This window comes from Puma concolor, chromosome A3 (genome assembly GCF_028749965.1).
Source record: "Puma concolor isolate L17-30 chromosome A3, mPumCon1.1.hap2, whole genome shotgun sequence".
Taxonomy (NCBI): domain Eukaryota; kingdom Metazoa; phylum Chordata; class Mammalia; order Carnivora; family Felidae; genus Puma; species Puma concolor.
In genome coordinates, this window is record NC_141669.1 from 125,561,749 (window position 1) to 125,587,915 (window position 26,167).

A 26,167-nucleotide genomic window follows, 5' to 3' on the forward strand; every position below is an offset into this window, starting at 1 on the left:
CTAAAACTTCTAGGAAGCAAAAAAAGTAGTCACAGAAATAAACTCAATGTCTGGGTCAAACAGTTGATTACATATGGGTAAAAAAAGAATGATAGATGATAAATTTAGAGAAAACACCCAGAAAGTAGCACAGAGATCTAAAACATGGGAAATGTGGAAATAAAAAGGAGAAACGACCATAAAGGGAAGAAACCAAGGGTCCTGACAGCTGCTATTATCTTCGTGGGATATAAAGTGGTATGACAGAGGACAATAGACCAGCGTCACAATATGACAAATACACATGAAACTATTCAAATACTTCTGAAAACTTCTAGGAGGGGAGCCTGGGTGGCTCAGTTGGTTAAGTATCCAACTTCAGTTCAAGTCATGATCTCAGTTTGTTGAGTTCAAGCCCTGCATCGGGCTCTGTGCTGACAGCTCGGAGCCTGGAGCCTGCTTGGGATTCTGTGTCTCCCTCTCCGCTTCTCCCCTGCTCATGCTCTCTCAAAAATAAATGTTAAAAAAAAAAAATTTCCTAGGAAATACTAAAAAAGAAGGAACATTTGTATGTAAGGTGTTCCCTGCAGTTATTTATAATAGTGAAAAATTAAGAACAACCAAAATGTCCAGCAACAGATAAATGATTAAAAAAGTGTGATAAATATAATAAAGCGTTGTATTCTCTCAAAAAAAAGGCGGGGGGCAATAATAAGGGTCCAGCTCCCCACTTTAGTCCTTGGCCATGCCCACGGAGTCTGTCCAGACCCTGAAATCTGCTTAGCTCAGAGGTCTGTGGCTGCTCACACAGGAAAGCATCTCATCCTTCCGAAAGGTCAGAATCAGTGTAACAGCTGAGTGGTGCTCAACACGCTATGTGACAGGGAGCAAAGGGACAATGAAAACCCTGTCTTTAGAGTCCTCAAATTTCTGCTTAAGGGGAAAACAATTTAATTGGGACACAGCCCAGGAAAGGGTAGCAGCCCTTAGTTCTGGACAAATCCTAAAGCGCCCTCCAGCCTCATCCACACCGTTTTGTGAACTCGAGGGGTACTTTCTGGTCCTGGTCCTCACCCTGTCCTCCTACCTAGGGCCTTGACAAATGTCTGTTTTGTCTGCTTGGATTGTTTTTCTGCCTTCTTTACCAGTTAAACTCCCACATTAGAACTCAATTCGAGCTCTACTTCCTCAGGGACCCCTTTCCCTCCACAGGGTCCAATCCCCCCAGTGAGGCAGGGAAAGCATCGTGTGGCGGCTTCTCTAAAACACTCAATCTGGCTGCCGTTTGTTCCTGGGATTACCTGATTACCTTCTTGCTGTTCCACTAGAGCCTCAGCCCTCTGAGAGCAGGGACCATGTCTATTGACTATGATTTCACCAGCACTATACACAGAGCCTGGCCCATGCGGATACTCCAGGAAGTGTGTTCAGTGAGTGGATGAGTGCTGAACAGGCAGTGGCTTTTATTATTGCAAAGTTCAAAGCACAGAGCAGAAAAAGCACAAACATAAGCACAGCACACCTTTCTTGTACAAGAAAGATGTTTAATGCAAAAGCTCAAATACACAGTTGGACATCAGTCAGTTTAGTTCAAATTAAGTTTGTATTACAAAGAACCAAGAAGCTTGGAGGGGGCCACTGTTGAGGTCAAAAGGAAGTCTCTGCCCAAACTGGAAGAACACTGCCTTCGAGAAGGGCTTTCTCTCTTGGAAAGGCCCACCTCTGGAAGTGCCCTCACCCCTGGACTCTTCAAACACCTCAGGCACCTCCGTGCAGGTGCAGTAGCACAGAGCCACAGGCAAAGCCACCCCCGGGTCAGGATTCCGCATCCCCACCAGAGGAGGGCCCAGCCAAAAGGCACTGGGGCTCAGAACACAGGGGACTCTGCCAAGGACGGGGTGGCACGGCAGCCCTGGAGAACCAGCTCAACAGGCTGCTTTGGGTGTAGGTGGGCCGGGGTCTTCTGGTTTATCCCTCACCCGCCCCCACCCCGGAGCTCAGTTTGCTCAGATGAACCACAGTGAGATGGGTCTGGTGAAGAAGCTACAAGGGCAGCGGTCGGTAGTATGCTTGGGGCGGGGACAGAGCCAACTGCTCTGCTGAGGAGGACCTGTTTCTGCCGTCCTGCTAGCTGTCTGGGGGGGGGGCGGGTGGGGGACAATAGGGCTCTAGTGGGGACCATTCCAGCAAAACATCGTTTTTGGTTTTTTACTACACTGGGCTTAATTTGAACGAGCCAAGCCTCTTACAAGGTGGGAAGTCATCACCTCTGAGTTGCTTCAGAGCTCACTCTGGGGCAGGCGAGGTCCCAGGAGCAGGCACGGAGAAGGGAGCTCAGGCAGAGGTTTCCCGCTGCCCTTCTGGGTGTTTAGTTTAAGCTCTGGTTAACTTCCTGCTGCAACTTCTGGGCAGGGCCGTTCCTGGGCTCAAGTTGCAGGAGACAACTGATGTCTTCAAAGCTGGATTTATAGTCCTGAGAGAAGAGAGCAGGGGGTGAGGATGAGGCCCTGATGGAGGCGAGATGGAGACGGCAGGCCTGCCCTGAGCCACGTGGGGGCCCCAGGAGAAGGGACGTGGCACCACCTCGCCCTGCTCTGGGAGGATCGCCACCAGCACAGACGTCTCGGACGGTCCCTTTCAGTCAGGGTCTTCTTACCTTGAGTGCCTTGTAGGCTTGAGCTCGCCTGTAGAACGCCTTCACGTTCCTTCCATCCAGCCTGAGGGCTTCTGTGCAATCCTTCACTGCTTCCTTGTACTGCTTCAGAACCAAATGGCAGAGCGCTCTGATGGGGAAAGACCGTTTGGAGGTTTCAATCACTGCTTGGAGGCCGCCCACCAGCCACAAGGAGGTTTGAGGGCTGACCTCGGACTCGGACTCGCCAAACACCTGCTCTGTGCTGCATACTTTTTAGCTTCCTCACCCTCGAAGCAAACCATTGGCTCGGCCCGGAGGGGCCAGGGGCCCCGTGCACGCACCAGTGCCAGCCTAAGGCAGAGCCCGGATGGGAGCCCGGTGTGCAGGTCTCCACCCCCTAACCACATCCAGTCATCACTTGGTCTACTTCACGCTCCCATCCTGTGCTCTTTTCACATCAAGAAAAGGATCCTGAAACCTCCCCCTCGATGGATTAAAAAGTCATCTACCTTAAACAAATACTGGACTCCGAGGATATGCATGCAGACGTGTTAGCAGTGAGAAGTAAAGATGCCTCCAGCTCACCCTGAAATGCGCCTAAACTAAGAACAATCGATAGCTAAACAGCGATAAAGCAAATGTGATAAAACGTTAATGAGGGATCGACGGTAGGTATGCGGGTGTCCGGTGTCCAGTTCTTTCAACTGATATTGTGAAAATTTTCACACTCATGGGAAAAAACAGTTGCATACATCATACAACAAGACGCTCTACACCTACGGGGAAAGAAGTATGTATATCTTCATCCATTTTCAATTATTTTCCCCAAGGACGGTCATGAAAAACAGGAGTCTTGGAACGCATTTGCTATTTTCAGTGAGAATAGAGTATTTGCTTAGTTGGATGAACCATAAGTTATTTTACCAATTCCTTAACTACAGATCTTTTTCATTTCTTCCAGTTTGTAAACACAAGGTGCTGCCATGAGCATCCTTGTGCATAAAGCTTAGCGCCTATCACGAGGGACAGATGGTCAACAGATACACGCATTTAAAATCTTGACTCTTACTGCCAAAATGTTCTCCAAAAGAGCTGCTCTCGTACAACCAGTTATTGATAGAGCCTATTTTCCTGTAAGTGAACTAATCCTGGGTCTCAACCTTTAACTTATTAATATTGGAAGAAAACAGTGTCTATTTTAACGTAGTCGCTTTAAATGTGGGCAAAGCTCCGTGTCTTTACATAAGACTTTTTAACCTTATGAAATAAAATTTACCTTTAATGACCTCTGTGGTCCCACCTCCCCAATTCCCTAGCTCTATAATACATTCCACACTGCAAAATAATTAACCCACGCATTCTTCTAGAACATAATTTTTACTTTCTACATTTGAAACCGTGGTCCACTTAGGATTTATTTTAATAAGGAGTGAGGTAGGGATTCAGGCTTATTTTTAACTCCTATCCAGTCAACCCAACACTACTCATTGGAAAATCCCTCTTTCCCTACACTTTATCATATGCTAAATTCTCGTAGGCTGCTATTCTCATTTTTTCCTGACAAACTTCAGAATCATTATCATGAATTAAAAAAACTCTAATGTTTTTACTGAGACTGCATGGATTTATAAATTAGAAAAAGCTCCCCCTTGTATCAATTTTTTTAAAGTAACCTCTGTGCCCAGCAATGGAACCTGAACATATGAAATTGAGAGCCAGAGCGCCATGCTCCGCTGGCAGAGACAGCCAGACCCCCCTGCCCCCCAGCATACCAACTTAAAAGCCGGCACAACAGGGGTGCTTGGGTGGCTCAGTCAGTTAAGCATCTGACTTCAGTTCAGGTCATGATCTCATGGTTTGCGTGTTCGAGCCCCACGTCGGGCTCTGTGCTGACTGCTCAGAGCCTGGAGCCTGCTTCAGATTCTGTGTCTCCCTCTCTCTCTCTGCCCCTTCCCAGCTCGCATGCTATCTCTCTTCAAAAATAAACATTAAAAAAATTTTTTTTTGTTGTTAATAAAAGCAGGCACAAATTCTTTGTCATTCTTCCCACTGAAGGAGTCCTATGTTCTCTCCCCTCTGATTCAGGTAGGTTTGGGGACTGACCAGTAGAGAGGAAAGGGCATGGTAGAGCATTAAAATGGCATCTGGGGGGTGGCTGGGTGGCTCAGTCAGTTAAGTGTCTGACTTTGGCTCAGGTCATGATCTCACGGTTCATGAGTTCAAGCCCTGCCTTGGGGGAGCCCCACTTCTCTCTGTTTCTTGTTCACTTATGCACTCTGTCTCAAAAAAAAAAAAAAAAAGCATCTGGGATGAGGTATAATTTCAGTCTCAGTGGATGGAAAATTCGTAAATATAAAATATAAAGTTATCAGTCCTCTAAATTTTTATTTGAGAGAGATAGCGTGAGCGGGAGAGGGGCTGACAGGGAAAGAGAGAATCCCATGCAGGCTTCACAATGTCAGCACGGAGCCCAACGCGAGGCTCGATCCCACAACCATTGGATCATGGCTGAGCTGAAATCAAGAGTTGGACGTTTAACCAACTGAGCCACTCAGGTGTCCCACAGTTCTCTAAGTTAAAAATTCTTTAATTTTGTTTATTTTTGAGAGAGAGAGAGAGAGAGAGAGAGAGAGAGAGAGAAAATCCCAAGCAGGCTCTGCACTAACAGTGCAGAGCCAAAGGCAGGGCTTGAACCCATGAACCAGGAGATCATGGCCTGAGGCAAAATCAAGAGTCAGACGCTTAACCAACTGAGCCACCCAGGCACCTCTAAATTAAATTTATAAATTCGTGGGCGCCTGGGTGGCTCGGTCGGTTGAGCGTCTGACTTCGGCTCAGGTCATGATCTGGCGGTTTGTGAGTTCGAGCCCCACATCAGGCTCTGTGCTGACAGCTCAGGGCCTGGAGCCTGCTTTGGATTCTGTGTCTCCCTCACTCTCTACCCCTCCCCCACTCACACTCTGTCTCTCTCTCCTTCAAAAATAAACATTTAAAAAAATAAATAAATTCACAAATTTATAAATTCAACGTAACCATAACCAAAAGCGCACCAAGATACTTTCTGGAGTCTGTCAAGATGATCCTAAGGTTTAGCCAGAACGAACCTGGGAAAACAGTCAGTGATGCTCTGAGTAAGAAGAATAAGGAAAAGACTAGCCCTACAAGATATTATAAAGCAGTAATAATTGAAACAGTGTGGCATGGACACACTTGCACGAAAACTGTATTTAGACAAAACAAAACACTGTCCCCGAAGTGGTAAAACTCCAGGAAAACAGGCTGGCAGGAGTCTCTAGCAGGATGAGGTCAGCGAGTCAGGCAGGCCCAGAGATAGAGGAATCAAGCTGCCACTGCGTCAACACAGAACAGCAGGCAGCAGCCCTTTCTTCCAGGTGAGCCGGCCAGGCTGAGGCACCAGGCACCCCTGGTCCAATGAGCCAGTAAAACCACAGGGCCAAAGCCCCAAATCCACTCTTTTGTAAGTTCTCTTTTCACCTCATTTGACACCGAAACCTGACCTGCATGGACGTGAGGCTACTTGGTCATTCTTTAACACCGCCCCGTGACAAGTGGAATTCTGCTATGTTTCACGGCAGAAATGTTAACAGCGAGTTTCAGCAAGCTGCCCCAGACTCTGTGCGAGCATTATGTGATTCGGTATACGGACCATGTCACCTGACTCAAACCTGGAATGCCTTTTATCCCAAGAATTTTGCATAGGGAATGGAGACACTACAGTAGAGCCAAGGTTTTTATTTTTTTAAATGTTGATTTTTGAGAGAGGGAGAGAGGTGAGCAGGGGAGGGGCGGAGAGAGAGAGAGAAAGATTCTCAAGCAGGCTCTGCACTGTCAGCACAGAGCCCCATTTGGGGCTCGAACTTACAAACCGTGAGATCGTGACCTGAGCCAAAACCAAGAGTCAGATGCTTAACCGACTGAGCCACCCAGGTACCCCGATCCAAGGTTTTTGAACAAGAGTAACATGTGTATGTGAGCAGGAGAGGAGAAACAGATTCACAACATTTTATCGTATATCTTTTATGACAAATGATTGGATCAGATATGGTCCCTTGCTGAATATTTCAACTTCTGACAGTAAAACTAATAGAAAGATCTCATCGGAGCCAGGTTCCAATTCTGTCTCCACCATTTAATGGCTGGGTGAGCTGAGGTAAAGCCCTTTCTGCTCTGAGCCTCCGATTTCTTGACTTTACAGGGGAAGACCACCTACCAATACGTCGGGAGTGTGCTGCAAAGCAGTGACTCCCACACAATAAAAGGGATGGTGTCCTCACTGTGGGTGGAAAGAAGCACCAGCCACAGACAGCAGTTCATGGTGCAGAGCGCTCAACAGCGCCACCCACAGGTCAAACCCTTCAGGCAAGACCTTCTCTCTTGCTCCTGGGCCAGGTGACCATTAGTCCACAGCCTGGGTCGTGCCCTAGGGCTGGGACAGTGCCAACACTTCTAACCGGAGGGGCTTAGAGAAGCCGTGGGGCTAGGGGGAAGGCGGAGAGACATGTATTGAGGCTTTTACTTTCGGAGTGTGCTTATTTGGGTGGTTCAGGAAAATCTGAGGGGGAGAAGCCCCGACAAAGCCCAGGCTCCACACTGGCACCGCTCTTTCTATTCCTCTAAGGTAGCAGATGCCACGGGCAACACCTGCCTCATGGTGACCAAAACCCGTGTGAAGGTAGGTTTGGAGCTACAACATGCTGACCAAAACGCTAGAAATGAAGAGCCCACCCCAGTCCGAGAGAAGACTCTGGAACAGTATCCAATGTCCTAAAATCCCCCGGGCCAGCAGCTACATGGAAGATACCTGTTGCTGTATGTGGCAGACTCCACGTCACTAAATGAGAGGCTTTCACTGTACTTCTCAATAGCTTTCTTATGGTTTCCCTTCTTTACAAGCTCATTGCCTTCTTCCTTCAGAACTCTGGCTCTCTCCACATCCCCAGCAGAAGGCACTAGATACAAATTCAGAAGAGGAAAAAGCCATGGAGCGGGTGCCCAAGCGAGACCCACGAGGCCTCACCGGCCCCGTCTCTTCGAAGTCATCTGCCACCCTCCCCCACTGCCCCCCCCCCCCCCGCCAAGATCCCTACGCTGCCCTAAAGCAGCCTCCCTGATGAAGGAGTCCCCCATGTGGCTTCTGGGAAATTAAACAATTTTTCAGTCATAGGAGGTTGGGGACTCCCATACAAACATACTTAGACATGCACATAAGAATAGACAGAACTCGGGTTCTAGTCCCGGTGCTGCCACTTAGGAGCTGGGGATCTCGTGGGGCCCAAGTCTTCTGGACCTTAGTCTCTCCATCCACCGGGGCACTACCTGCCCCACACGTGGCTAGTTTAGGATGAAATTTGAGCATGCAGAACATCCTATAAACTTAAAGCAGGAGAGTAAGTAAATGAGATTTAAATAAGCAAGCATCTGAGAAAAAAAGGGTATAGCTCCCAGGCTTCAGAAAAGGGCAGAAGAGCCCGCCAGTCTTCACGATGGCTTTGGCCCGGGCCTGCATCCTCCCTCACGAAGTGCGTGCAGCTTCCCCACCCCCGCCCTGACAGGGAGACAAGGTGAAATGCAAGCTGCTCACTTGGCTTTCCGGCCCTTCACTGAGCAGCCCCACATCGTCGTTCCAGACCTCACTCCCATTTCACCTGTTTTTGTCATTTTTAAAAACTACCTTTATAAAATACTGGATATGTATGGCACAGGTAAGGTTTTAGGAACTGAACTAACACCCTTGAACTTATCCCTCACCTGAAGAAACAGAACATTCACTAGGACCTTTAAAGCCCTGTGGGGCCCCCTCCCCAAATCAATCTACTCCTGGAGGAAACCATTATCGCCAATCCTGTGCTCCCTTCCCCCGCTTTTTTCTTGGTAGGTTAACTATATACAACAGTTTCTATAAACCATTTGCTGTTTATTTTGTTTTTAAACTTCGTATAAAAGAATAAACTGTTCTAACTATGCTTCTTTGATCTGGTTTTGTCTTCTCCTCTCACCAACGTGATCCTGAGATTCACCTGTGTTGATGTCGATGCCTGGAGTTCATTCACTCTCACTGCTGTGGTACAACTGATTTATCTGTTCTATTTACAGATTTGGGTTGTTTTCCGGTTGTGTTTTTTGCTGCTGCAAACATTCTTGAACACGTCTCCTCTGCGCACATGCATGAGGTTCTCTAGAAGCAGAGCCAACGGGCTGCCGCATACACACGTCTTCAGCCTGACCTCGGCTCTGCGACACAGCACGCTGCAGGCATGCGGATTCCCACTGTTCACCTGCGATGCCCACAGGCTGCATTCTCTCACGTTCTCTGGCACCTCCCCCAGAAGCCATTTCCCAAACCCCTCAGTGCACACGTTAGTTCACGTTTTGAACTCCCCAGATACTAAAGACTCTAAAGCACTTATTCTTCCTCCTGTATTTTCTTTTTTTTAAGTAGGCTCTACCGCCAGTGTGGGGCTTGATCCTACAACCCTGAGATCAAGAGTCATGTGCTCCATAGGCTGAGCCAGCCAGGCACCCCTTTCCTCCTGTATTTTAAAATGCTGTTTATGTATCCCAGTCTCATCAGACTGAGAGCTGCCTGAGGGCCGAGACTGCCTGCCTTCTCGATGTCACACTGCCTAGCACAGCACCTGCAAAACATATGGCTCAGTGGCTCTGAAAGAAGGAAATTAACGGTAGGTGCTCTGAAGCCATCTAGTTCATCAGCACCCCACATTTTCATTCCGGAGAAGAACAGGGGACACTTAGCAGGTTTCCACAAACCAGAGTGAGTGCTACCCATGGTCAGATAGGTTCCCTCCTGGGAAGGGGAGTTAACTCTGCCCTCCCCTGACACCCATGGCTGGGCTCCAGCCCGCACACCTGCTGCACCTCCTCCCCTCACCACCTAGCTTGCTGGGCCCACCTGAGGCCCCTGGAGCACTGGTGAGCCTGTCTGTGCCTCAAAAATGGCCTCTTACTCAGTCTCCCGTCTTTGGGTTACCTGACTTTCGTCTCCCTTCTCTTATTCATCCTCCAGGGACTCCTTGCACGCGTGTGGGTGTGTGTTCGTTCTTGGGGAAGCATCACCCTCTAGTTAAGAAGGTGGGACAGATGGCTTACGGTGGAGCTCATCACAAAATCTCAGCCCCTGGTCACAGTGACTAATTCAGACAATAGCCTGTGACCAAATGGGCCGGAATCATTGAGAAAACATGTGACCTAGGGATTTAAAGGAAAGACACTCTCTCCTTCTTCGGGGGCTATTGGAAGAAGAAACCAACCTTCTTCTCTTCCTCTGAGCCATGAGGCACGGCATATGGACATGAGGCCAGGAACTGCTACAGCCGCTTCACTACTAGGAGGGATGACTGCCCCAAGACAAAGCCAACACACTAGAGGAGAGAGCTGAGAGAGCACGGAGGAATGGACTCAGAGTCTGAGAATGTTGTGAGCGGCTGGAGCAAACCCTGCCTGAACCTGAACTCTGAACTTCTCAGTTTCATGAGCCAGTACGTTCTCTTTGTTGTTTTCACCACGCTGAGTCTTCTGCTCTTGCTACCGAAACACCCTGGACGATCCATCCCCAGCGCCGCCAGAGGAACCAATGCCATACGTACACCGACGCACCAGGCTGGGAGTTCCAGGCGTCTTCTATCGCTTCACCCGTACAGCGGTGGGTGGGCTTTCTCATCACCTCAGTCTCTAAGAGGTTAGGACTTTTCGTTTTGTATTTTTTCTTTTAGATACTTTTTATAGCGCAGTTTAACCAAGGCCAATTTTTATAGGATTACTCTACAGAAAGTGGCTACGGGGAGACTATGCCACTCCGGGCGGCAAGTCACAACTTACCTCTGCTCTTTGCCGTTGTGGTTTCTCTGAATTTGCTTTTAGCTCTTTCTCTGTGGCATTCGGGGGGCAAGGACTCCCACCTCTTCTGAGCCGAAACAGGCACCAAGGGGGTCAAGGGCAGCTTCAGGCGCCACTCGGGCCCAAGTGAGTCCATGAGAGCTCTGCTCATCCTGGAAAGGCAGACAGAATTACAGGGAGGTTTCCGGCTGGGTCCGGAAGATATTCCTCCTCTCATAAATCCAAAGCGGGTGTACGAGAGCCACCATCTCTTCCTGGCCTTCTAACACACAGCGGGAAAGGGACAGAAGTCTGCACACGACAGTACCCCCTGCTGCCATGACATTACTCATCTACATTAACTTCAAAGTGGTGACCGCTGCTCGTGAAGCGTACTCCACCTTATCCCCAGAGGACCACACATGCCCCAAGAAAGGAAATGTTTTATATCTTCCTAATGGATCTATGACAAGGCCACGCAAGCACCTGACGTTGGATTTTTAAAAAGTGCAAATCTTCCGTCATTCTCTCATTTTAAAACCCTTCAGTGGTTCCCGTTTCCCTGCGCTGACGGGGCCTGACACCTGGTCCCTTCCCGCCTCTCCACTTTTACCGTGTGGCACGTTCCCTCTTGATCCGTATGATCCAGGCTTTGCACACGCTCTTCCCTCTACCCAGAACAATCTCTTCCACCTCCCATTCCCCATCTCCCCCTTCTGGCCCAGCTAACTTGCTTCAAATGCTGCTCGGGGACCTCATCCATCTTGTATGTGCTCAACCAGTGAACAGAGCCAACTGTGTGCTTTTTCGGCTCCAACGACTGCCTCCTAGAGGCAGTGTGACTAGAATGAAAGCGTCACAGGCCGGCATCATCGCAAACTCATGTCCTTGGACTCTGATTGGCAAGGCTGTTTCAAACCTCCACCTTCCTCGGCCCGGCTCCCTCACCCTCCTCCTTCTTCGGGGCAAAAGTCCCCATCCTGAAAATGCAAACCCACCTGCAAGGGCACCTGACCCTTCCCATTTCTCTCCCGTCACAAATGAAGAAGTGACGAGGCCAACCTCTCCACTGAAGCTCCGGGTCTCCCCTCTCCCTGCCTCTAGCAGCAACCACGGCCAGCACCTCTTCTACAGCTTCAACCTTTCTCCGTGCCCGGAGGGCCGCCTGGAGGCCCCACTCTGACTGCACAGCTGGACTCCTCTGCCTCTCCTCAGCCAGACCTCTTGAACTGCTGCTGTCACATCCACCAGTGACTTCATTCTTAAACCCAGAAGTCCGTGTAAGCTCCCTGCAACACCCAACAGGAAGGATGTCTTCGTCCTTCTGGAAACACTTTCTCCCGAAATGCTCCAAGTTCCCTCCTACCCTCCAGCTGCTGTTCTCCTGGAAGTCCCTCAAATGCTGCGACTTTCAAAGCTCCATCCTCTCCCCCCAGCTCACTTGCCGTGGGGGTCTTCTTCTCTCCCACAACCTCAATCCACCTCGACGCCGATGACCTCTGAATCCAAATGTCTGCCCTGTATTCTTCTCCTTTGCCCCCAACCACTGTCCTTACATCTCCCGTCTCGGGTCCCCTCCAATGCAACCTGTCAGCCTCCGGGATGTCTCTTCTATTCTTCCCTCTCACCACCCTCCTAACACCAAATCTCACTGAACTACTACCCAAATGTCCCCAGACTCTTCTGAGTCTGTCCCTACCGTCTCTTCTGAGTTGCTGCTGGGCCCTTCCTACCCTGCTCTCCTTCGTGTCATCCCTCAGCACGGAAGCTAATCAGCTTTTCTCTCAAATCTGCTCCCACTGTCCCCCTGCTAAAGCCCCTTTCACAAAGCCTCACCATGCCTGGATTAGGTCCAGGCCCCTGAGTGCCAGGCCCCGTGTGATCTGGTCTCACCTCACCTGCCCGAGCTGAGCTCCTCACCAGCAGTGCCAAGCAAAATGGGACTTCTCGCAATTCCTGGAATCCATCATCCTCGCTCACCCTGCGCAGGCGGCCTTGTGGCTGCCCCGATCCCAGATTTCTATTCATTTCTCAGCCACGGCTCGCCTCCTCTGGAAAGTCCTGACCAGTCTCCTCCCTCCCCCTGGCTGGTCAGGTGCCCCTTTCTGCCCCTACAGCCCCCTGGGCCGCCGCCTACCACAGCATTCGACATACACGGGTGCACTTGGCTACTACTGGGGTTCGCCATGAGACTGGGGGCTCCATTACGGCAGCAAGAGCTATGTGTCAGGCATCAGCCCAGGCCCTAGGGCAAAGACAGGCACACGAGTGGCAGATTCTGTCGAAGGACAGAAACTAAAAGGAGGCAGAGAGAAAACGAGTGAAGCTAAAAATGACGCACTAAATACATACCATGAAGTCCTGTGAAGGGTTTGCTACGGTGTCATGTTCGGCTTTCTAGCAGCCCGTGCAAAGAGGGGAAAACATGCTCAGGCACACAAATGAGGGTATCCGTGCGGTACAACCACTCAGAAGCCCAGAAAGCAGTGCTGCCCGACGGACCACCTGAAGGGGTCACAGTACAACATACAGAACCATCCCCGCGAACACCACCCGCCGCTTTGTGCTGCGGCTGCCTGTGCCCCTGTCTTACTTTCCCTGCTCTAGGTAGGTCTGCGGAGCAAGTGGGATCTGTACCTGGTTGTTACTGCGGTCTTCCCCACCGAACCTGGCACAATCCTTCCAACAGAGCTCAGTAAGTGGTTACAGGGTGAATGACTCGGAACAGCTAGGGAATCAATCCACCAGTCCTTTGAGTCTGACCCCAAACACACCTGCTAAACACGACAGCTGACTCTCCTCCTGCGCTTTCCCCACGTGCTCATTAGGAGTTTCTAAGCCTAGCCCAAAGGGACCCCCAGGAGATGCCCAAAGCAGTGGCCCCAAGTGCATCCGGAGGACAGGGAGTCCCAGAGAGACTGCGGGCGGTGGCTCAGGCTCACCTGTTGATGCCTTCCAAGGCCGACGTCACGCGGTCATCAATCTGCAGTGCGGTCTTGTAGTCGACATAGGCCAGGGGGTACTTCTCCAGAGCCTCGTAGGCGGACGCTCGCCGCAGCAGGGGCTTCAGGCTGAAGGGAACCAGGGCCAGTGCTCTAGGGCAGGAGGCACAAATGTCATCTGGCTGCTGAGTCACCAGGGCTCCCCTGCAGCTCCTTCCAGGCAGGGTCATGTGCAGCATTCAGTATACAGGAGGTCACATCTGGTAGAGACACTGCTAAAATGTCAAACCTTAGAGGAGGGACTTTCGAACTTGGACTGAGGTGGAGAAGGGCTGATGGACACAAGGCCACTCATACTGTGAAATCTATGTGCCCGTCCATCAGTTTTCATGGTTGCAATCCACCCTGCAACCCCACCCCAAGTCAAGCACAAGTGCCTTGTAGTTCTCATTCTTCGATGTGTTTCTGCAGAGGCTGACCTGGTGGGAAAACAGGCTCTGGAGTCAGATGGGGAGCGGTGTTGGAATTCTACCTCTGCCACCAACCACGTGACCCCAGCCAGGTCACTTTACCGTCTCGGTCCCCTGCAACCCAGTGCTAGCCTGGGCAGGGTGGTAAACTTACCCCACAGAGTGGTCATGAGCGCTCCCAGAAGGAAACCTAGCACGGGCCTGGTACAAATGACCTTAGCACAGGCTCCATGAGCCTGCTCACCTCTCCTCCTCTCCCACCTATCACCAGGGCATGAATCTAAGGCAATACCACAGGACACAGGATCTGAGAACATGAAGTCCCATGTGCTAGTTCAGTGAGGAGGAAAGAAGGCAGGGTCAGACTAGCTCGGAGAAGAAAGAAGTATGAAAAACTGTTTAATGTTTAACATCCTTTACCCCTGGTCACCAATGAATACCTCTTAGTTTCTTTTGAGACCATTCACTAACCTCTATCCCTCTTTCTTTCCCTCCCTTGCTTCCACACACATCCACCGCAGAAAAATCCTGGGCAAGCCAGTCACCAGTCTGCAGCTCAATCTCACCCTCAGGTCCCAAACCTCAAAGGCCTTTAAGGCCCACCTCTAACTTCCCACCCTACTCCTTTTTCGGCAGACTCCAAAGACACAAGTCAGGGGCCACGAGGACCAAGTAGAGCCTCCTATCCTCAGTGACCCAGCAGTTGCTTCTGAATTATCTGGCATGGCTGTAACTGGTGGGATCGGTCCAAACAGTAACACAGGCCAGATAAACCCAGCCTCCTCTCCTGAGACCCCCAGGCCCCCAAGGTCACCCCTGCCCACTTACAAAGTGCAATCCTTGATGCAGTCCTTGCAGTTGCCATCCTTTAAGTGGCACACTGCACGGTTAGAGTAGAGAATACTTTCTTCTCCAGGGTTCGAAGAACCTGCCCAGGGGGAAGCAGACAGCAGGAGATTAACAGGGTGGGAAATGGATGCCCTGGGGCTCTGGGATGTATTTCATATGAGTCCTGATCAGGCTTGTTGGTCTGATGGGCTGCCGGGTTTGTCATTCTCACGTGGAGCCAGAACGGGAGGCTTCCTGCCACTCACAGGGAGGGTGAGCCTCATTCTACCAACCACAGCCCGTTGCCCCAAACCTCTTCTCCAGCACTGAACTTGGGACCAGCCAAGAGACAAGACACGAAATAGCTGCCTTCTGCTCAGAGAAGTCCATGCTGTAACTACACGTGTGTGTGTGAGAATTTTATTACAAAAATCACGTAAACCCAATAAAAGCGTTCCTAAAGAAGAAAAGAAAAACGTGATACGTAGACTGAACAAGGGTCGTGGGGACATAAAAGACAAGAGTAATTCCACCTGGTCAAATCAGACAGGACTTTGCCAGGGAAAAGTCCTCTGGGTGTGGCAGGATTAAGCAGAACTCAATCAAAGGAAGGATTCGAGCTACCAACAAGCCTGATCAAGAAGCCCAGAGGGAGAATTATCAGGCACTTCTCTAAAGGCAGTCCTTATCCTCAGGAATCTCAGAAGCCTATGTCTTTTATTATGTGGCCACAATGACTTTCATTTTTTTAAATGTTTATTTTTGAGACACACACACACACACACACACATGCACAGAACAGGAGCAGGGGAGGGGTAGAGAGAGAGAAAGACAGAGAGAGAGAAGGAGAGAGACAAACACAGAATCCAAAGCAGGCTCCAGGCTCCGTGCTGTCAGCACAAAGCCTGACTCGAGGCTTGAACTCACAATCCGTGAGATCATGCCCTGTGTCAAAGTCGGACGCTTAACCGACTGAGCCACCCAGGCACCCCAACTTCCATTTTTAAAATAATTTTTCAACTACTTTATACCCACTAGCATAGACCATAATGGAAAACACACGAAAAACCCTGAAAACTACCAAGTGCTGACCCAGTAATTCCATCCTGGGTATATACACAAAAGAATTAGAAACAAACTCTCTTTTGAAAATTATGAAATAGCTAGAAGAAAACAGTGTAACAGGTACTTGACATCCACCACTGGACTTAGCACATGTTATATTTGTTTCCAGCCTTTTGAATTTTTGATACGGCCAAAGCTCCACTCAACCTCATCCTTCTCTCTTGCTCCCTCCTCAGACGCCCAGCGCTCAGTACAGCCCTGAGGTTGGGATGCGACATCCTCCTGCATGCCTGTGTGCCTGCTGCCATTACAGCTGCATTCCTAAGCTTTTCCCAAGTGGCACGCTATTGTCTATCCTTCAGCAATTTGCTTTTTTTCCATTAAGTATGTTTCCACGTTGAGGCATGACAGCTTCCATTCAACATCAACGGTGACAAACTTGATAAAATAATAACTTTTCCGCCCTTATTTTGCCAGGCCCTGAGGGAGACAGCAGAGTACAGAAAAAAGTAAACTATATCCTGGCCTTTAAGGGAAGAGTACAATTACTCGCAACTTGTAGTGCACGTCAAGTCACTGGAGCGCACAGAAACAGCAGTGGGGCAGTGGCAAGGGCACTGGGACCTCGAATCCCGCCACTCAATCCCGCTGATCGAATGTGCCCACGTGACTATCACATGAAGATACCACTTCACAGACCTGCTGGAAGGGTTCATTTTGTTAGGTTATTCCCTGCTGTCCTTTCAAGAGCCGCAAAACAGATCACAGAAATCCAGGGATTTGCCCAGAAATTATCTGGACAATCAACAGCAAGATCAGAACCGAACGCTGGTCCCCTACTAAATCCAGACACTAGGCCCTTCTAAGGATCCAGAATAAATCCACACAAAAGCACCAGCTTTTTTCCAGGCCGGCTGGAGTAGGATGAAAGAAAAAGGCAGAAATAGCAGTCTCACAGATTCATCCGTGACTTCATCAAGTGACGCTGAGATGAGAAGGTGGGCCTAAAAAGGAGTGTTCTAGAAGAATAAGAGGTGGGCAAACGAGTGGCTTCAAACTGCAAAAGTTCAAACAAGAAAGACTGGAATTTGGAGAAGATTTGGGGAGAAGTCTAGCAAAGTGACTCAAAACTTGGACTTGCGAATCAGACCCATATTCAAATCCTGCCTCTGACATGTCTTTATTGTGTAATTCTTCTGGACTCCTCATCTAGAAAGTATCTTATCCACAGGTTTGTATGAAGGTCAAAGAACTGACGTCTGTAATGTCAGGCACACAGTAAAGCACTCAACCAATACCAGCCAAGAAAGGGAGAGGAGGAAGACATAGGGAAATTGGTCCTACGGAAAATGAGGGCTCACGGGTAAGACACTTTTGGAGAAGAGGTTTGGGGCAAAGGGCTGTGGTTGGTAGAATGAGGCTCACCACTTCTCCAAAGTGTCTCACCCATGAGCTGGAGGTTGGGAGAATGGACAAGGACAAGCTATACCTCTATTAAAAGTTATTTTTAAATGTTTATTTTTGAGAGAGAAAAAGAGACAGAGAACGAGCAGGGAAGGGGCAGAGAGAGAAGGAGACAAAGAATCGGAAGCAGGCTCCAGGCTCTGAGCTGTCAGCACAGAACCCGACGCGGGGCTCAAACTCACGAACCGCGAGATCATGACCTGAGCCGAAGTCGGACGCTTAACCGACTGAGCCACCCAGGTGCCCATGCTACACCTCTATTTAAAGCAAAACTTCCCAGTAGCCTCCCATCAGGGAATAAAATCCAAACTCCTTACCACAGCCTATTGTGTAAAATAAGGCCAGTTAAGTCTCTGCCGCTCAAACTGCCCTCAACACTTCCTGTTCTTCCACAGCTCACTATACGCTGTGGCGCCTGGAACACACCGTGCTTATTCATCTGGGGCCCTTGGAATGAACAGTTCCTCCACCTGGAACACGCAGCACCCAAAAGTTTGTGCACCTGGCTTCTTCTCATCATTCAGACGTCACTTCAAATGTCACTGCTTCAAAGCTGTCCTTGACCTTCCACTCTAAAGGAGCTCCCCAGTCTCCTGCCTTACCACATCACTGTATTTGTCTTCTTTGCAGTCCTAATCGCGATCAGACAGGCCTTGTTTACATCTGGATAAAGAAAATGTGAAATATCCACACAATGGCAATTATATGGCCTTAAAAAGTTAGTAAGAAATTCTGTTACATGCTACAACACCGATTGCAACGTCCTCGAGGCCATTCTGCTAAGCAAAATAAGCCAGTCCCAAAAGACAAATACCACAGGACTTCACTCATTTGAAGTATCTAATCAATACCAAGGATACACGAAGTAGAAAGGTGGAAACCAAGGGCTGAGGGGGAGGAAAGGAAGATGACAGTGTTCAATGCGTAGAGTTTCAGTGTCGCAGATGAAAAAGTTCTAGCGATCTGTTGCACAACAATGTGAATTTACCTGCGCTTAAAAATGGTTACGAAAATAAATTTAAGGTTGTGGGTTTTGTTTTGTTTTTTTACAGCAAGAAAACATGAGATCAAACATCCATTAATACGGAGATATGTTTGTGATATGTCAACAAGTGAAAAAGAACCAGTAACAAAACCATATTACCATTAGGAAAAAAGGGGGTGGGGAGGCGGGCGAAGAAAGAGCTAAGAAAGTCTCTCGCAGGATGCCAAAGCAGGGAGCGGGCGGGAAGGGTGCCGGGTGGCCCTGGTGAGCCAGACGACCGCTGAGAACGCAGGCCCCGGGGGGTCGGGGGCCGAGAGAGGTCTGGGAGGCCGCGGGGCCTTGGGGGAGGAAACACCGGAGAGGGGGAGGCAGGCCTGGCGGAGAAACGGGGGCCAGGGTCGTACCTTGCGCCTCCAGCGCCCGCAGCGCGCGGCTGTACAGCGCCGCGGCCTCGGCGAACTGGCCGTTGCGGAAGCTCTGGTTGCCGGCGGCGCGGAGCCCCTCCACGGAGTCTGAGAGCTTGGGGGCCATCCCGGGGCCGGGCCGGCGAACCGGGGGCGCGTCAGTTACCGCGCTGAGGCGTGCGCAACTGCGAGCGAGCGGGAGCACCCTCTGGCGAGGACTTAGATCCCGCGGCCAAACAGCCCGTGAGGGGGCGGGACGGACGGGGCGGGGCCGGGGCGCCGCGCGCCAGAAGCCCTCTGCGCATGCTCAGCTGCGGACGTCCCTGGTGAAGCGCGCTTGGGTCCCCGGAGCTGCGCCGGGTTCCTGGGGATGCTGAAGGTCTGTGGATGAAGAAGATGAAAAGGGGCCAGGGCCCTGCTCGCGAGGAGCTTACATTCCAGTGGCAACTGGCAGGCTGTTAACTCTTGAGCAAACGAAGATGATAATCTCATAAAGTGATTAGTGCTAGAAGGAAAGTAAAACAGTGATGTAAAGCCAAGTGTCCACGTGGGGGCTGCTTCAGGTAAGGGAAGTGGGGAAAACGTCTCTGAGGGACTAATTGAGCTGAAGCCTGAGAAGATTTAGGGAGTGCTGTTCCAGGCAGAGAGTGCCAAGGCACCGAGGCTGGAGGGTGGCTGGTACCTAGTGCTGTGTAGATAATCATTTAATAAATGAATGGACTGATAGGTTGATGAGGATCTTTCCCTAAACTTATTTATCTTCAGCCTCATCTGACTTCACTGTATGTCCCACTTCATACTCCAGTGTTTTTTATTGCTTGTTGCTACCTGCGGACATTAAGCTTTTTCTCTTGCTTCCTAACGTTTGCTTATGCACCGCCCCCCCCCGCCCCCCCCCCCGTCTTTTCCAAACACTTCCTCTTGCCCAGTCCTGACTCCACCTATAATCGACTCAACCATCGTCTCTGAAAGCCTTTCTTTCCTCCTCTCCTCTTTTACCTTGTTTCTCCTCTGCTCCTATTGCAACCAGGGTTTACCCCTATTTAGCACTTAACACTCTGTGATTGTAAGTTTACAGTTTTTCTCAAAGACTGAGGTCGTTAAAGGCAGGAGCTAGGTCTTTATTTTTGTCTCCACAAGACCCAGTAGGATCTGGCACCAAGCCTGCAGTTATAAAGGCTTGTTGACAAACACCTGGTCTCTCAGGAATTTAGTTACAATTATTTATGTAAACTCAACCAGACTGTAAACTTTGAGGGCGGAGTGACTGTTGCCTATGAATCCCCTCAGTCCAGCACAGACTCCACACAAGAAGAAAGAACGAACACTTAGTGTGGTGGGAAAACTCGAGACGGCACACACACAGCTGCTTATCTACTCCACAGCTTCCATCTTTGCTTCTAGAAGTTTGAATTTCGCCTGAGATTCTCCTGGCCCAGGGGATGCATCATATTTCTTTAAGGGAATCAATACTCTCTCTCCCTTTTACCAGTGATTGGTCAGGGGTGGACATGACCCTGATCCGGTCAGTGATATGGGATGTTTGCTGAGTGTTTAGTGAGAAAGTTTTTCCTCCCACGTAAGAGGTACAGGACTTCAAAATAACCTTTTTTGCTCTCTTTCTGCTTTGGGCACTGTTGGGTTAAGGATATACACCTGGATATATACTGATTTTTGCAGTTGTGAGGCAATAAGCACAGGTATGAAAAGCCAACGTACTGAGTAGGGTGGGAGGGGAAAGATGAAATTGACATTGTCGAGCCACTGAGTCAACCCTGGGACTACTGACTTCTGGACTCCTTAATAAACGACAAATGCGTGGTGCCTTAAGCCACTATTTAGGTGTTGTTGGTTTTTTTTTTTTTTTTTTTTCAGTTGCTTGGAGGTGGGTATATTCTAAATGGTACACCAGACAAGTATGCCTGTGGCAAATTATATTTTCCAAAAATGAGGAAAACAACACTTTCCAGTCCCACCCACTTCCAGAACTTTACCACTCCCCATCAAGAGATGGAGTCTATGTCGGCTCTTTTGAAACTGCTCAGGACTTTGGGGCCCCCTCAACGGTAGAAATATTTCTATCTACCTTCCAAAGCTATGCTGTTAAAAGGGACTACAGCTTCCTCCTGGCTCTCGCTCACAAATATCGTTCAGAACCCAGCCTTTTTTTTTTTTTTTAAATTTTTTTTTTTTTCAACGTTTATTTATTTTTTGGGACAGAGAGAGACAGCATGAATGGGGGAGGGGCAGAGAGAGAGGGAGACACAGAATCAGAAACAGGCTCCAGGCTCTGAGCCATCAGCCCAGAGCCTGACGCGGGGCTCGAACTCACGGACCCTGAGATCGTGACCTGGCTGAAGTCGGACGCTTAACCGACTGCGCCACCCAGGCGCCCCCAGAACCCAGCCTTTAATCTATGAGGAGATACAAAAACAAAAACAGAGAAGGCCCCTCTACCCCCAGCACCAGCTTGTCAGCCATGTGGGTGAGGCATTTTGGGTCGTAATCCATCCAAATAGTGACTGATCTTGGCTGACACCATGGGAAAGAGATGAGCCTTCCCTGCTAACCCATGCTCAAATTGTAGATTTATGAGAGAGAACAAATACTGTTTTACGTCACTAGGTTTTGGGAGTGGTTCCTTTTTTCTTTTTTAATGTTTTTTGTTTTTAATTTATTTATTTCGAGAGAGGGAGAGCACGAACACAAGTGGGGGACAGGTAGAGAGAAGGGGGGAGAGAGAGAATCTCAAGCAGGCTCACACCATCAGTGCACAGCCCAATGTGGGGCTCCGTCTCAGGAAACGTGAGATCACGACCGCAGTGGATGCTCAACCTACTGAGCCACTCAGGCGCCCCTGGGAGTGGTTTCTTACACAGTAATTGATAACTGGCAATCCCCTTCCCACAATGTTGCCTATAAATGCAGGGCTGATAAAAGCAGCGTTGAAGAAATTTAGGGGAGGGGGCGTCAGAGGGGAAGTCTTCTAGGAGAAAGTGACTTTTTTTTTTTTTTTAAAGTAGGCTTCACACCCAGTGCAGAGCCTGACACGTGGCTTGAACTCATGACCCTGAGATCAAGACCTGAGCTGAGATCAAGTCACACACTCAACCTACCGAGCCACCGAGGGGCCCCAGAGGTGACTCTAAAAACAACTTTACTAATTTCCCAGACACTCCTATATGTTTAGTCCCGCATAAACCTTAGAATCAACTTAACTACCACACACACGCTCTTGGACGTTTAAACTGGATTGTATTAAGCCTACTGACTAATTAAGCCTACTGACTAATCCAAGGACTTGGATAGCTTTGTATTGGTGACTCCCTCTACCCAAAAGCAAGATATGACTTTATATTTTGAAATCGACATGGAGTTTGTTTGTACTTGATGTTTATCTGTTTTTTTCTCTCCACAGACCGGTTAGACCCGTGCCTCATAAAATCAACTCTAGTTTTACTCCCAAATTCTACACACCTGTGGGTCTGTCTGTGGGTCAAATTCCCATCATTTCCAATCTGAGCTATCCTCTGTCACTTGAATTCTGATTCTGATATGTTACCTCCAAATTCCTGTTTGAATATTGCCAAATAATGAAAAGAGGGGGCCATCAAAATTAAGATTTCAACTTTAAAAAAAAAAACTTCTTTTTAACATTTATTTATTTTTGAGACAGAGAGAGAGCATGAACAGGGGAGGGTCAGAGAAAGAGGGAGACACAGAATCTGAAACAGGCTCTAGGCTCTGAGCTGTCAGCACAGAGCCCGACGCGGGGCCCGAACCCACGGACCGTGAGATCATGACCTGAGCCGAAGTCGGACGCTTAACCGACTGAGCCACCCAGGCGCCCCAAGATTTCAACTTTTAGCTGTTAAGATTACTTTGGTGGAAACGCATGAGAAGCACTATCAAAACTGCTTCTATATAGATAGGCTAAAAAGAGAATTTGATGTGATACTGTTTTTTAATATTTAGTTACAGTATGTAACAACAGGCTGTGAAAATAAAGTACTATTCTGAGGTTTTACTTCTTAAAAAACATTTTGACTCCTAACACATGTGTTTCTCAGGTATTAAATAGATCATAGATTTTAGCATTATCAGAAAGCCTGAAAAAAACTTTCATTCTCAGTGTTTCTGGAGGCTCAAATATTATTAAAACAATTTTAATGAGAAAAAAAAAAAAATAAAAACAACTTTACTGAGAAATAATTCACTAGCATATAACTCACCCATTTAAAGTTGAGTGCAGTTCAGTGGCTTTTATTGTATTCAGAGTTGTGCAATCATCACCACAATCAATTTTAGAATATTATTACCCCCAAATGAAACCCCACTTCCTTTAGTCGTCATGTCCAATTCATCTACCCCTTCACCCCCAAGTCTAAGGCAACCAGTAACCTACTTTCTGATAGATTTGCCTGTTTTGGACTTTTCATGTAAATGGAACCATATGAATCCTTTGTGATTGGCTTCTTTTGCATACCACAATGTTTTCAAGGTTCATCTATGGTGTAGCGTGCCTCAGAACTTCATTCCTTTTTATGGCTGAATAATATTTCGCTGTATGCATTTTGGGTGTCCATTTTGTTTATACATTCATCAGCTGATGGACATTTGGGTTCTATCTATTTTTTGGCTGGAAGTAACTTTTTGACATTAAGATTTCATCTCTCTGAGTTAACCATCTCATCAAAGCCATATTTAATACGTATTCAGCTTTAATGGGGGAAGGAATAGATATTAAAGCCATGGTCTCCCTAATGAGATAATAATATGCACAGACATTATTATTGGAAATAGTTTTTTTATTGTTGTTTAAACACTTCTTTTCAGGGTTAATTGATAGTTTCTTTAAATAATATCTTTGCCTTCCTTGGTTGAGAGACACTGGCGAGTAAAGATGTGTTATAATCAGGAAAATGTTACATTTCATTTAACAGAGCCAGGCACAGCCAATACTTTTATATGCTGATTTCAAATCATAAACCACTTAGTCTTGGGGAAAGAAGTACAGACAGCATCGTAATTTGTCAGTTTACAGTTCTGAATGCTTTTCAACTCAGGTGTATCAACATGATCTAACCTGAAAACACACTCTGAGTAAGATGGGTTACAGAAGGGATTTGAAATAAGAATTTAAGGGGCGCCTGGGTGGCTCAGTCAGTTAAGTATCTGACTCTTGATTTTGGCTTGGATCATGATCTCTCAGTTTGTGGGATTGAGCCCCACATTGGGCTCCGTGCTGACAGTTCAGAGCGTGCTTGGAATTCTCTCTCTCCCTCTTCCTCTCTGCCCCTCCCTCCTGACTCTCTCAAAATAAATAAATAAATATTTTAAAAAATTTTATTTTTTAAATATAATTTATTGTCAAATTGGCTTACATACAACACCCAGTGCTCATCCCAACGAGTGCCCTCCTCAATGCCCATCACCCATTTGCCCCTCCCCCCCACCCCCCATCAACCCTAAGTTTGTTCTCTGTATTTAAGAGTCTCTTATGGTTCACTTCCCTGCCCCTCTGTTTGTAACTATTTTTTCCCCCTTCTCTTCCCTCATGGTCTTCTGTTAAGTTTCTCAGGATCCACATATGAGTGAAAACACATGATATCTGGCTTTCTCTGACTGACTTATTTCCCTTAGCATAATACACTCCAGTTCCATCCACATTGATGCAAATGGCATGATTTCATTCTTTCTCATTGCCAAGTAGTATTCCATTGTATATATTAACCACATCTTCTTTATCCATTCATCAGTTTATGGACATTTAGGCTCTTTCCATAATTTGGCTATTGTTGAAAGTGCTGCTATAAACGTTGGGGTGAATGTCACCCTATGCATCAGCACTCCTGTATCCCTTGGGTAAATTCCTAGTAGTGCTATTGCTGGGCCATAGGGTAGGTCTATTTCTAATTTTTTGAGGAAACTCCACACCGTTTTCCAGAGCGACTGCACCAGTTTGCATTCCCACCAACAGCGCAAGAGGGTTCCTTTTTCTCCATATCCTCGTCAGCATCTATAGTTTCCTGAGTTGTTCATTGTAGCCACTCTGACCGGTGTGAGGTGGTATCTCAGTGTGGCTTTGATTTGTATATAAAAAAAAGAATTTAATTGAGGGAATTGTTTTGATAGATGACAGAGGAGCCAAGATGCCAACAGAGAATAGTGAGGGAGCCCAAAGGACAGCAGTAGCAGGAAGGAACTACTCTGCCTAGGACTTGGATATAAGAAGGAAATGGTGATATTTACACAGTTCAGAAGCCGCAGCAGAATGGAAGCTGGAGCCATGTCAGGCCACTCTAGGAGGAGCTGAAGAGAAGATAACTGTTGGATACTTAATCAGAAGCAAAAAAGTCAGAGAAAGAGTCTGGCTTCTCTCTCAGTTCTGCCCTCCACTGAAACCAGCCAGAAGTCAGCTGACATGGGAACCTGGGAAGTGAGCTTGCAGGGTTGGTCTCCTCCTCAAGATTTCTTAGGTGTGACATCAAAAGTATGACTCACAAATGAAAAAAAAATTGATTAATTGGACTTAATAAAAATTAAAATTTCTGTTCTTCAAATGAGACTGTTAAGAAAATGAAAATACAAACCTCAGAAAATATTTGCAAATCACGTATATGATAAAGGACATGCATCCAGAATATTAAAAACTCAAAAAAAAATCAATAGTAAGAAAAACAATCTAGTTTTAAGAAGGACAAAAGGCTTGAACAGATACTTCAGTAAATATACAGATGACAAGCGCTTGAAAAGATGCTCAACATCATTAGTCCTTACAGAAGTGCAAATTAAAAATGATGACGGGGCGCCTGGGTGGCGCAGTCGGTTAAGCGTCCGACTTCAGCCAGGTCACGATTTCGCGGTCCGTGAGTTCGAGCCCCGCGTCGGGCTCTGGGCTGATGGCTCAGAGCCTGGAGCCTGTTTCCGATTCTGTGTCTCCCTCTCTCTCTGCCCCTCGCCCGTTCATGCTCTGTCTCTCTCTGTCCCAAAAATAAATAAAAAAACGTTGAAAAAAAAAAATTAAAAAAAAAAAAAAAAATGATGAGACATTATTACACGCCTATCCGATTGGCCAAAATTGCAAAGACTGATCATACCAAGTGTACATGATATAGAGCAATTGAAACTCATATACATGGTTGGTAGAAATGAAAAATAGTATAATCACCTTGAAAAAGTTTCTTAGCACATTAAACATGTATCTTCTATGGCACAGCGATTTCTCACCTGTATATTTACCCAAGAGAAATGAAATGTATGTATGCCTATCTGTATGTCCATACAAACACTTGTATACAAATGATCATAACTTTTATTTGTAATAACCAAAAGCTGGAAACTGTTTACACCATTGGGCTTTGGGGTGGTCTGTTACATAGTGATAGCTAATGGTACACCTAACTAATTTCTAGTAATTTTTTGTATCTGTACATGGCCCATTTTCAATCTGATTCTGGCCACAGCTCCTACGTCATCTACTACTTTTCCTTATTCATTCTGCTCCAAACATGGCAACTTCTAACACAAATCTTTGTCCT

General features: G+C 47.8%; 1 protein-coding gene across 1 annotated transcript; it reads right to left on the reverse strand.

Annotated features, from left to right (window-relative positions):
- Positions 1-1,414: 1,414 nt before the first annotated feature.
- TOMM34 (translocase of outer mitochondrial membrane 34) lies at positions 1,415-18,884 on the reverse strand. The gene is made up of 7 exons (XM_025932467.2): positions 18,627-18,884; positions 14,709-14,808; positions 13,411-13,563; positions 10,472-10,641; positions 7,437-7,584; positions 2,636-2,762; positions 1,415-2,452 (listed from the first exon to the last, which is right to left on the reverse strand). The coding sequence occupies exons 1-7, from the start codon at positions 18,751-18,753 to the stop codon at positions 2,348-2,350; spliced, it is 930 nt and encodes a 309-aa protein (XP_025788252.1). The 5' UTR covers positions 18,754-18,884; the 3' UTR covers positions 1,415-2,347.
- Positions 18,885-26,167: the final 7,283 nt, after the last annotated feature.